Here is a 13,961-nt window from a genome sequence, read left to right as displayed (position 1 = left end):
TGTACCTTGATTAAGACTACGGCTGCTTCCTTCTCACTCCTAACCCTTTCGTATCCCATCGTCAGCGTAAGACCTATATGTGTCGAGACGACATAAAGCAGATTGTAAATAATAATAATAATAATAATAATAATAATAATAATAATAATAATAATAATAATAATAATAAATAATAATAATAATAATAATAATAATAATAATAATAATAATAATTGTTCCGGGGTATTTGTGGACCAACAGAGGTGAAAGAAGGTGCCGGGGTGAATGGGTCCAACTACAATATCAAGAATTGAATTTAAAACGTAAACTGAAGGTTGTATTTTTTTTTAAACAACAAACTTAACAACTTTTCACTTAGTGAGATAACAATGACATTTCATGTACAAAATAGCAATTGAAAAACAAGACTTGGAAAAATCCAAGATTTCAGAACTTTAACACTCTTGGGCTACAAGCCCCTAGTTTACAATTTTTGAGCTCCCAGCTCGAGTTTTACAGACGAGCACAAATTTGTTCAAAGGGCAGAAATCCTTTAAATTCGTGGAGTACTTGCTCCCAAAATTGCAATATTAAGCCTCCCAGAGGCACTTTTACAACACATGAAAAAGAGCTAACGGGCTCTCAGTTCACAAGCCTACTCAAGGCAACACCAAAAATATCTTTTGGCCTTCCATGGTCCAACTTACTAATTGAAACAGTGGTGTCTCGTACCCAAACTATAGGGCCTTTGTGTAAAAAGAAATAACAGTTAAATAAATGCTCCGAACACAAAATGAAAGGAGGCGAAAGCTTGCACTCCTAGATACGAACACTTAAAACCTAAGGGGCACTAGGCCGATAAAACAGGAGCTATTCCCAAACTATGGAGGTTACTCGTATAAGAATAAATTAGAACATTACGGAAAGGAAGAAAACCAGTTACAAAACGTAGTCACCTCAGTCCAATATGAAGGGGAGCTCGAGAAGGTACATCACTCCCTGTCCCCGATTTACAGTTAAGGATTTTGTGAAGTTTTACATAAGCCGGCAGAAGTTACATTTTTAGGAAAACTAGGTTACATAGTTAATGGTTCGGACCTTTCCCTCAGGTTAAACTGCGGAGCTAGCAACAAATAAAGGTTATGTGGCCATTACCTTGTCGGTGTACTGCTGCCTGATGAAAGAGGCGCCGCCCGCCTCCTGCTTTGACACACACACACACACTTAGTAAGCTGACGATCAATTGGCCAAGAGACGAAAAAATCTGCAGTTTATAAACCCTCGGGGGAAAATTCGAGACCATTCCAGATTAAACTAGCCACACCCTCTCGTTTTTATTGGGTGATTTAAAAGTTACACACAAAATCTAAAAAGAAGAAGAAGACTGTGATTGGTAGGAAATTAATTACAGAAATTCTTGATTGGTTGGATTCAAAACTGGCGGAAAGGAAAGATCAATATTGCCAACAAAAAATAAATGAACATCAATTAGTAAAAAAATCTTATGAATACCAAACTTATTTAAATCAAAAGTTCTTTCACTTCGCACCAGGGTGCACGATCATAATATTTTTAGCAGTGACATCTATGGAAGAATGTCCAAACTTCTTGATGAATGGTTAACAATACAAGTAGAAATTCACACAGTACAGGAAACTTCACAATAACAAAATTATGTCAGATTTTAGTGGTGACATCTTGTGAGTAAGGTTTTAAGTAGGTCTAGTTTCAAGTTCACGGTTTCTTCAGTAGAGGAGTTCTTTTAGGCGCAAGATTTAAATGCGTGGCTTTGGGGTGTACCTCCCGGTACAATAATAATAATAATAATAATAATAATAATAATAATAATAATAATAATAATAATAATAATAATAATTGTTTTGTTCTCAGGTACTGTCCCGAGAGGAATGGAGACAATACAGAACTGACTACAACAACCTGTCTCAACTTACGAAGACTGTGAACTCGAATGTGTCGAAGTTGGTGCTGCTGTCGTTTGGTAACAACTTGTATTTTATTTGCTGTCAGCTTTACAACAGCGTCAGGTGATTTCTATAATTATATACTTACTTACCTACTTACTTATTTTAACGTTCGGCTGCTTGGCTGATTGGTCAGCGTAGTGGCCTTTAGTTCAGATGGCTCCGGGTTCGATTCCCGTCCGTGTCTGGTGGTTAATTCACTTGCTTCGGGAACTGCGTCTTTTTACTATTTCCAACACTTCTGCAACTCGTATTGCACACATAATACTATCCTCCATCACACAAGCACGTAGTTTTCTAGACTCCGAAGACGACGTCCAGCTTCTTCGGAGGGTCTGAAATTGTCACACGAAATTATATTATATGTAGTTACTTTCATAGCATGCGTTATTGGGTACTGCACGATAGTTCTGGGGCGCAGAGGTTTCAATCCTGTTGATGTAGAACTGCTAAATGAGATACATTTTTCTCATTTTCCCATTAACATTTCAGAGTATTTCTAGTAAAGGTCATGGAGTGAATAGAAGGATTAAGTAATACGTAACTCAACGTCTGTCTGTCTGTCTGTCTGTCTGTCTGTCTGTCTGTCTGTCTGTCTGTCTGTCTGTCTGTCTGTCTGTCTGTCTGTCTGTCTGTCTGTCTGTCTGTCTGTCTGTCTGTCTGTCTGTCTGTCTGTCTGTCTTATTGCGTGTTTGGTTATAACTCAAGAAGTACTGGACAAATTTTTGTGTGGTATTCGCTGTTGCATAGAGGACCTACCGACGACGGTATGCGAGCATTAGATATTGAATAGTGATTATTAATTATTTCGAGTGGCTATTTCTAGCCGAGTGCAGCCCTTGTAAGGCAGACCCTCCGATGAGGGTGGGCGGCATCGGCCATGTGTAGGTAACTGCGTGTTATTGTGGTGGCGGATAGTGTTATGTGTTGTGTGTGAGTTGTAGGGATGTTGGGGACAGCACAAACACCCAGCCCCCGGCCATTGGAATTAACCAATGAAGGTTAAAATCCCCGATCCGGCCGGGAATCGAACCCGGGACCCTCTGAACCGAAGGCCAGTAAGCTGACCATTCAGCCAACGAGTCGGACATTGAATAGTGATGAAAAGAAGCCAAGCAGTCATGAAAAGTTTCTGCCAAACAACTCGAAGTAAATGACGCTACTCGAATACCTTCTTGACTTAACATTGTACATCTCAGCTGCCTAAACTGTTAAAGATTCAACTATATATGCAACAATTGTAGAGAATAAAATGTTCTGCAAGTAACGTCAACGGGACCATTTACCATTCTTTAAAAGGTCGCCCACAATAATAGCCTTGCTGTTAACAGTAGAAACCCTGCGCTAGGTACGGGAAGGGCATTCCTGAGGATGGGCTTAACGCTGCCTAAAACGTTAACGATATCCTCAAACTATGTATGTAAGAATTATCGAGTATAATTATTTTCTGCGAAAAATTGGGATATTCAAGAACTGATCTCAGCAATTTTCCTGGCATGAATTCTCTACTAAATAGGCCACATTCTTGGTTTAGCGAAATGATTGTGTTAAAAGCAGCAAATCGCCCAGAACTATGCAGAGAGATCAGTCTGCGAGTTGTTAAGATGTATAACTCTCTCTCAACCATAATGAGTGGGTGTGGCCCTGGAGAAAAGGTCATAATACTGAGAATTCTCATGATTTCCCCAGAATAAACAGCTGCCTTTTTACACATTTTCACCCATTTGTACTAACTTGTATTAGTTGGTGAATCTCTGTTTCAAAATAATAATGGGCACAGAATCACTATCAACCACTAATCTGCATTTAGGGCAGTCGCCCAGGTGACAGATTCGCTATCTGTTGTTTAACAAGACTTTTCTAAAATAATTGCAAAGAATTTGGAAATTTATTGAACATATTCCTCGGTAAAATATTCCAATAGCTAACTCCCCTTCCTATGAACAAATATTTGCTATAATTTGTCCTCTTGAATTCCAACTTTATCTTCATATTGCGATCTTTCCTACTTTTAAAAACATCACGCGAACATACTCGTCAACTAATGTCATTCCACGCCATCTTTCCACTGACAGCTCGGGACATACCACTTACTCGAGCAGGTCGTCTCCTTTCTCCCAACTCTTCTCAGCCCAAACTTCGCAAGATTTTCGTAAAGTTATTATTTTGTAGGAAATCATCCAGAACAAATTGAGCTGTTTTTCTTTGGTTTTTCCAGTTCTCGAATATGTCCAAGTAACAATTAATAACTATTGCCCCACTGTGGGGTGTCATATGAAATAGTATTAAAATAAAATGAAATATTGATAAAATAAAATACTCAATCGCCCCACGCTTGAGCGTCATGTGTTGTATATATATATATAAAACAACTTAAATAACTTAATAAAATTATTAATAGAAATGTCCGTAATATGGGCTCCAGAGTTCACCTAAATGGATCCCTCAAATTTTAATAGAGTATGATAAATAATACTCTCTCTCAGGGCGTGTGCATAAAGCTGCGTACTGGTACATCTGCTTCAGGCCTTACCAAACATTCTAGAAACGACTCAATAGGTAGGAACTGCACCTATGTTTATCAATAACTCCACTGATTCTGAAATAATTAACTACATTCTGAATAATACCCGTGCATGAGCACCTCATCAACACACTAAACTATACATACAATACACTCACAAAATATTGCTGTAAGACTCCACATTTACACAATTATCCAACAACAACAAAAACAGTGGGAAAACAAAAGCGAGGACCAAGCTACCATTTTTGATTAGCCCGATGAGCACTAATTTTCAATACATATGGATAAATACACTTCACTGTCTCTGTGTATCAACACAACTTGCAGATTCTCACTATCTGTACTTGTTATATCGCCTTGATACTGTACATTTTTAATTCTGTGTTCGCTGATATAATACGAAGTGCCTAAGCACTCCACAGATTGTAGGTCAGTACCACACTTCAAATTACATAAAATTTCAAATCAACTTCGTTCCACAAACGTTTTAAGGCAAGCACGTTTCACAAAAGTTTCAAGTCCAACGTTTCTCTGTTTTCTCACATAACTATACAGACCTACGCTTCCCCGCTCCTCTCTCACGGTACGTCTACATTGGTCTTGATTGTCATCCAATCACGAGTGGAAGATCCTCTTGCCATTCCAAGACCACACCCCGAATCTCTTCCTGGTCCCAAGAAAATAACAAGACCACGTCTTCGGATTCTGAGCTGTCCGCATGACTCACGGAAACTTTCCGAGGTTTAAATAGCACTGTTTTTCTATCCACTTGTACAAAACAAATTACTCATATCACATATGGAGACCTTCCAGTTTAACATATTAATAATAAACATACAAAGGAAATTATAATAATAACAATAATAATAATGTCAATAATATCTCTTATTTGTGAATACAATGCGAGGGTGTGATATATGTACTATCACAGCCGAAACCGTACTCTAGATGGAGGTTTACCAGAGACTTATATGCACTCTCCTTTACACTCTTACTAAAACCCCTAAATACCCTCATGACCCTGTGCAGAGACCTGTACCCTGTATTTACCATCCCGTTACGTGATTACACCACTGAAGATGTATCCTTATATTAACACCTAGGTACTTACAGTGGTCCCCACAAGCAACTTTCACCTCATCAGGGCAGTAATTTACACTGAAGGAACTTTTCCTATTATGAGACAACCTGATTTTTAACCCCGTTTATCATCATACCATTGTTTGCTGTCCATCTCACATTATCGAAGTTTTTTGCAGTCACTCACAAACTCACAACCTTGTAACTTATCAATTACTCTGTACAGTGCAATATCATCCACAAAAAGCTTTATTTCTAATTCCGGTTCTTTACTACAGTAATACACTGACTGACAGTGACAATGCAACACCAAGGAGGAGTGGTTCGAAAGGGATGAAAGTTGGGGAAAAAACAGAGACGGCACGGATGAATAATTGATGTTTATTTCAAACCGATATGCAGGTTACACAATGCGCACGGCATCGACTCAGTAGGATGAAGGACCACCGCGAGCGGCGATGCACGCAGAAACACGTCGAGGTACAGGGTCAATAAGAGTGCGGATGGTGTCCTGAGGGATGGTTCTCCATTCTCTGTCAACCATTTGCCACAGTTGGTCGTCCGTACGAGGCTAGGGCAGAGTTTGCAAACGGCGTCCAATGAGATCCCACACGTGTTCGATTGGTGAGAGATCCGGAGAGTACGCTAGCCACGGAAGCATCTGTACACCTCGTAGAGCCTGTTGGGAGATGCGAGCAGTGTATGGGCGGGCATTATCCTGCTGAAACAGAGCATTGGGCAGCCCCTGAAGGTACGGAAGTGCCACCGGCCGCAGCACATGCTGCACGTAGCGGTGGGCATTTAACGTGCCTTGAATACGCACTAGAGGTGACGTGGAATCATATGCAATAGCGCCCCAAACCATGATGCCGCGTTGTATAGCGGTAGGGCGCTCCACAGTTACTGCCGGATTTGACCTTTCTCCACGCCGACGCCACACTCGTCTGCGGTGACTATCACTTACAGAACAGAAGCGTGACTCATCGGAGAACACGACGTTCCGCCATTCCCTCATCCAAGTCGCTCTAGCCCGGCACCATGCCAGGCGTGCACGTCTATGCTGTGGAGTCAATGGTAGTCTTCTGAGCGATCGCCGGGAGTGCAGGCCTCCTTCAACCAATCGACGGGAAATTGTTCTGGTCGATATTGGAACAGCCAGGGTGTCTTGCACATGCTGAAGAATGGCGGTTGACGTGGCGTGCGGGGCTGCCACCGCTTGGCGGCGGATGCGCCGATCCTCGCGTGCTGACGTCACTCGGGCTGCGCCTGGACCCCTCGCACGTGCCACATGTCCCTGCGCCAACCATCTTCGCCACAGGCGCTGCACCGTGGACACATCCCTATGGGTATCGGCTGCGATTTGACGAAGCGACCAACCTGCCCTTCTCAGCCCGATCACCATACCCCTCGTAAAGTCGTCTGTCTGCTGGAAATGCCTCCGTTGACGGCGGCCTGGCATTCTTAGCTATACACGTGTCCTGTGGCACACGACAACACGTTCTACAATGACTGTCGGCTGAGAAATCACGGTACGAAGTGGGCCATTCGCCACCGCCGTGTCCCATTTATCGTTCGCTACGTGCGCAGCACAGCGGCGCATTTCACATCATGAGCATACCTCAGTGACGTCAGTCTACCCTGCAATTGGCATAAAGTTCTGACCACTCCTTCTTGGTGTTGCATTTGCTCTGTCAGTCAGTGTATAATTTATGTATATATATATCAGAGAAGCAAAAGTTCCAATAATACTGCCTTGAGGAATTCCCCTCTTATATTCATGCTAGTGGAGTCGTGGACAAAAGCTAATGTTAATAAACTGCAAAGAATATAATTTTAACTTCTATATTTTCGGAAAAATAATTATTTATGGGAATGTGACCTAACTGTCATGCAAATAAGTTCAAAAAGTGTACTTAGCGCTCAGATATCTGCAATCAGCTTCCCTCAGGGAGTACAGCCAGGAATTTAAGCTGCCATCAGGACGTCTTCACTTGCGATGGCCCCCAGAGTCGTCCTATGTCGGTTCACCTGCATGTTGGCTGAATCCTCGTCTGGCGTCGGAAGCTCCAGGATATCTCTGCAGCGTTGGAGTGACTGTACAGTGGACTGCTCACAAGCCCTCTTCAAACCCGAAGCTCTCGGAGGTCGAATATGCAAATGAGGAAGAACTAATTTGTCATAAATGCACTAATTGTGTCATGCATTATAACTCTGTTATGACTAAGGATGCTTATAAACTCAAGTACGCTAGCACTCCAGTTCTCCACAAGTAATTTAATCTCGGAGCATCACACACTAGCCGGTCACCATCACAGGATATGAATGTTAGGTATCAAAATTTTTTTTACTGGTCATGAGTCGACCCACTCCGTTTCACTAATCATTGATACGATATACAACTCACTGCGTTTGAGAGAATACGGAGGATGCCGCCCGATTTACTAAAATGATAGCTAATAAGCTGCTCACAGTCTTTGTAGATTCAAGCCGTATTGTAACACTGCTACTGAACTATCTTTGTATTTAATTACTTCCTTCATTTAAAATCATTTATATACTTCATATAATTTGGCATAATCCACCACATTCACTCAGATCAATTCCGTAACTGCATACGTAATAATTCACTTCAATCGACCACCTCCTTTTTTTACAACCACGTGCCGCTCTGACATATAATCGAAGTAAATTTTTTTTATCACATACGGTCATAGCGAACTGAATTAAAGACGTTACGAATATTTGGTACTCAGCGCACTGTCACTCACTATGTGTTGTCATTTACCACTACATAATACTGTTCAATAAGAATCTTCACAATGTGAAACACTAAATATTGAAACTAACTGTTCACTAAAGAATGGGTCTGCTGATTAGACCTTATGCACTGGATATACTGTGTATACTGCCTTCTTGCCACTCGCCTTTATAGTGAGAAGCCTTATTTTTGGAGGGGGAGTCAGTCCACGCCCCCCTTGTCAAACAACGGTCCCTTGGAAGGTACATTTAAACGTTGAATTTGATATCAAATTAAAGCCTATACATCCTTCTTTCCACTGATCAATTTTCGTTTCGAGTCCTTCACGGGATCGTCTGCAATCATCAAAGCGTCAGTATCAATTCTCAGTAGGTGGAGCCTGACTTCGGGGATTTTTAAGCTTTCCTGGTCCTGTCAGATTCGGGCATCTGGTTTCACTCTCTTCATGCCATCAACTATCTGCGTACTTCCTATTATTCTTATTATGTAGGATGGTTCTCGGCATGATAAATCCGCATAGAATCTCCTCATTCATCGAAGTCGTAACTCGAAATTATCCATCAAGTATTTCCGAGTTATTAATGTTAATATCATCGAAACAGTTGAAAATATATATATGGGGTAATATATGGGGTGATATCGTCTCATATGTTGAGACGACTTCTTTCAAGTTGTTTCGTGACCTCACTTCTCAGTCATGTGACATTTTTCTAGTTCCAACTCTCTCGATCAGAGAAAGAGCGAACTCCACTTACAAGCGCTTGTACTCCCTCTTTTTCTCAATTGCGCGCGACGAGAGGAGAGGCGCGCGACCCTACGGCGGGCGGCTCGAGTCCCGGAACCGTCAAGAATATCCTCGTTTGGCGGCTATTTAACGTGGAACTGCGCAGAAAACGGCAGATTCTCTATGCAGGATGTCTCTATGTACATATGACGATGTCATGAACAGTTACATCAGCTTCTTCCATACTTGAAGCTAAGAGTGTGAGGTCATCTGCGAAGGCTAAGCAAGTGACTGTTGACATGAATTTTTTTGTAGCCGATTTTTAATTCAGAGTTGTCAGCTAGTGTATTCGTCCATTCCCGAATGACCTTCTGCAGAATAGTGTTAAATAGGATGGGGTACAAACCATCTCTTTGTCTAACACCTGTTTCGATCTCGAAGCTTTTTGATGATACCCCTCTGAATTTGACTTTGGACATGGTGTTCATTAGAGTAGCCTTCACAAGATTCAAATTCTTCTTATCGAGTCCCATTTCAATTAACGTCTCAAAGAGAGACTGTCTGTCTACCGATTCGTAGGCCTTCTGGAAGTCAACGGAAATTGCTACATAGAATGAAGCTCTGAGGTTTATGTAAGTAAAGATAGTTTTGAGGTTCAGAATCTGCTCTATGCATGGCCTTGACTTCCTAAATCCAGCTTGGTACTTTCCTATGCACGAGTCTAATTGTGCCTCCACTTTTTAAACAATGCTTTGGAGAAGATTTTGTAAGTCACTGATAGGAGGGAGATCCCTCTATAGTTGTAGGGTCTAACTTGTCTCCTTTCTTGTGCAGCAGGTGGGTGATAGCTGAAATCCAATCCCTTGGTAGTGTTTCCGTCGTCCAGATGTCAGTTATGATCCTGTGTATACCATAAATTGACTCTTCATCTGCATGTTTCCATAATTCTGCAATGATGCCGTCTTCGCCTGCTGCTCTGTTAGATTTCTTCTTTGGTAGGATGAAGGGAGTCAGGGTTAATAACATTCTTGGGTTGAAATTGTAGTTTTTCCTCGGGTTCTTCTGTACTGAGAAGATCATGAAAGTATTTTGCAACGGTTGTAGTACAGTCTGCATTGTTCATTTTCAGTTCTCCGTCTGGTCCTCGAAGGTGAAGTGTTGGGGCTGAGTAAGCGTTTGTCTGAGATTTTAGAGTTGTGTATAAGTTATTGGTGTTGTTCCTTTGAAAGTCTTTCTCCGCCTGATCTATTATATCGTTGTTAAATCGCCTCAGCATTTCTGATGGCTTTGGCCGTGTTATTTCTGATCTTTAGGAAGGCTGTATGATTTCCCATGCATTTGGTGCAATTCCGTTTCTGCCATGCCTGTCTTCTCTCCTCTGTTTCATTATCTTATCACATGTTAGCGTCCACCATGGGTGCTTACTCCTTCTGGTTGCAAGAATGGTTTCTGTTGCTGCATCTATCAGTGCCTTTGGTAGATTAGGCCAATCCTTTTTATTCTGATTATTGCTTAGGAACTTAGTAAAGTTTTTGTTGTCTTTCAACTGGGCTGGATTAAATTTTTGGATTCTAGACCTGGTGTAGTTGTTACCTCTGCACTTCGTGAGTGGAATAAAATTTGCTTTGACCAAAGATAGGTAGTGCTCTGAATCGATATTGGCACCTCTCAGTACCTCGACGTTCATTATTTACTTGCTATTCCTTCTACTGATGGCAACAGGATCTAGCTGGTACTCTCCTAGCAAGGTATTGAGACAGGAGGAGGTGTCTGAATGCTCTATATTTAAGAACAAGGTTGTGATTCTTACACAGATTGATCAGCATCTCACCATTACAATTAGTTCTTTTGGGGCCGGTTATTTTCCGACTATGTCCTTGAACCGGCGCTCTTTACCAATCTGGGCGTTGAAGTTCTCCATCAAGATGATCACGTGATGTTCGGGAATCTTATCGATTGTCTCTTCCAGTTCTTCCCAAACGTATTAAACACTGTCAATATCACTGTTATTAGTATCATTGGTAGGTGCATGGAAGTTAACGATCTTGTAGGCTTTGTTGAGACTTCTGAAGGCTGCAGTGGACGTTCTCCCATTTGGTGATGAGAAAGAGATAATGAAGTTGATCATTTTGTTGTTGACTATGAAGCCTGTACCCAGGTGAGGCATATACTTCATCACTCTCTGACCTGGCTGTCCCTTGTGGATCCTGAAGCCCTGTTACTCAAAAGGTTCTTCGTCAGTAAATCTTGTCTCTTGCAAAGCCGTTATAAAGATGTTGTGTTTTGTTAGGACGTCCAATGTATGTTTCAGTTTTCCCGGTTGTAGGCAGGAATTAATGTTATCGTTGCCAGATAGTTGATGTGTTTCTTCCTCTTACATGAAGATGCAGGCTCCCCACAATCCGATGGCCTGCTTGCCCCACTGTGACTGGGGGTGGATTTGTTACCACCTGTGGTAGATTTCCAATTAGTCGTTTGCTCTATGTTTCCGGAGTTACGAAAATGTTTAGTGAGGTTACCCGAAGGTTACGTGGTTTTTAACTATCAATTTTGGAAGCCTTGAAGCCCCCAGCACTCATCGGTTCACTGACCCAGCTTTCCGCTGGGATTGGTTACCCAACCTTCCACTTGGTTGTTCAGCTTAACAGAGGGCACCTCCTGTAGGTTCCGTGCTGGAGTTGTAGTGAAAGAGGCTAGTTGGGTTCTCTTGCTGAATCCAATACATTATTGTTGTAAGAGTTTGGCAACGACGCACTTTACTACCATTTTCCCGGAGTCATAAGGATTCTTCCCAGGTTGATTCCTGGGACCCTATTTAGTTAGTTAGTTAGTTAGTTAGTTAGTTAGTTAGTTAGTTAGTTGTGTATTTATTTATTTATTTATTTATTTACTTATTTATTTATTTATTTATTTATTTATTTATTTATTTATTTATTTATTTATTTATTTATTTATTTATTTATTTATTTATTTATTTATTTATTTATTTATTTATTTATTTATTTATTTGAAAATTCTCCTGTGCTTTTATTATGCACAATTGTTGTCAACTGTATTATCAAATTACCGGGAGAGTTGGCCATGCGGTTAAGGGCGCGCGGCTGTGAGCTCGCATCCGGAAGATAGTGGGTTCGAATCCCACTGTCGGCAGCCCTGAAGATGGTTTTCCGTGGTTTCCCATTTTCACACCAGCAAATGCTGGGGCTGTACCTTAATTAAGGCCACGGCCGCTTCCTTCCCAGTCCTAGCCCTTTCCTGTCCCATCGTCGCCATATGACTTTTCTGTATCGGTGCGACGTAAAGCAAATAGCAGTAGCAGTATTATCAAATTAATCTGTAATGTATTCTAAACCTAGCGGTTTTAAGAACTGGAAGGGAGTCGAGCGAAGGTTACGATTAAAAATATCTTTATATTAGTGTCTTACTCGATATTGTTTCACTGTGCAGCCTAAACATTCATAAGTAACACAATCACAACTATGAACATGGACATATTCGAAAATTATGTACGAATATCGCAGCACAGAAAAATTCCACTAGAAACCGGAGTCCAGAAACGCGCCATTTCCGTGTTATTTTTAAATCAAAATCTTTCCTTTCATGAATATCATACGTTGTAAATACGCGAATAAACTGTCAAGGAGATGTATGTGATAAAAACTGGAGGAAATCGGATGACGTCAAATGATGTGTAACGATCACTTGAGAAAAGATATATCCATTAAACGTCACCCAAGAGGTCTGTGATGGGAATTGCTTACGGACCTGTATATCTGGTTTGTTATGTTGTTTACTCTGGTTTTAACATAGTTGGTATGGGTTAGACAAATTGGTAAGAGAATATACAGCATCCGTAACAGCTTCTTAACTCCCTCATCTCGAGTTAAAATTAAAACAGTGGTCTAAGACTGAAGAAACATACTCGCTATCGACTGATATACTCAAGGTTGGAAATTCATACATTATCTGCTTCCAATTTATGCCCACGTATTTGTCAAAGAACGTCAGTACTGTGGTAATATAGTTACTTTCATATAAACTATATTATTATGAAGTAAGCTAACAGAGATACTGAAATACGGTACTGTAACAACAATCTAATTACCACCGTTATTGAATATTTTGGGATAATTCATACCAGCAGTCAAAAGGCAAAGATTTCGCTTTTGACTTTGCATGACCATTCGCTATAATTTGGAAGTTTAACGACAGATTGTTTTACCATATGCGAGATCACCTTGTCTTTGACAGTTTGCACCACTGTTATTTAAATAAAGTACTCTGACAAGAATCTGAAAGCTATCTTTACGTTCGCTTCTCTAACTTGGTTCATTTTGAGTATTTGAATATGTTTTTAAAGTATGTTTCGTGTAGTTTCTTTTTCCTTTCAAAAACGCTTCTATTTCTTTCACAAGTCTGTAAAAACTCCGATATTCCTTTAATTTCTAGGTCCTTATATGTACACAAGTGGAAACGCATTTAAGAATAGCGAGTGAACGTCATCCAATCCAAAGGGTTTTACAACACAGTCTGTTCGTGTGTGGAGAACACTCTGATCGTACGTTTAAGGGCACCTACAGCGGCGTGCAGCCATGAGACCAGGAGTCTTGCCGCAGGTCGTCTGTGCGATTCCATAGCGCGTGTATCACTGAGTGCACCTACAATGTCTAGAAGACGACAGTGAGCACCAAATGAGCAATTAAGTTTCTTTGGCTGTGGTCGTATAATGGAACTCCGGGAGGGTGGCTTGGAGTTCCGCAGAATTGCCACTCACTTGGGGTGTGATGTTTCAGTGGTCCATCTATAGTGGGAAGGTGGTAGATAGAGGATTCCCACAACTGGTTAGTCCCACCAGTGCTACCTTCCTGCACTGACATAAGTATAGCTCGGGCCACCCTGATTGACAGAACA

General features: G+C 41.1%; 1 protein-coding gene across 1 annotated transcript in view; it reads left to right on the top strand.

The window, feature by feature from the left end:
- Positions 1–13,961, top strand: part of LOC137498914 (gustatory receptor for sugar taste 64f-like) — a 90,093-nt gene that overhangs the window by 41,912 nt on the left and 34,220 nt on the right. The window contains exon 4 of the mRNA XM_068226730.1: positions 1,870–2,024. Coding sequence (XP_068082831.1) covers positions 1,870–2,024 — 155 coding nt within the window. The remainder of the gene's footprint in view (positions 1–1,869; positions 2,025–13,961) is intronic.

Source organism: Anabrus simplex, chromosome 1 (genome assembly GCF_040414725.1).
Source record: "Anabrus simplex isolate iqAnaSimp1 chromosome 1, ASM4041472v1, whole genome shotgun sequence".
Taxonomy (NCBI): Eukaryota; Metazoa; Arthropoda; class Insecta; order Orthoptera; family Tettigoniidae; genus Anabrus; species Anabrus simplex.
This window is presented reverse-complemented; position numbering and strand designations above follow the sequence as displayed.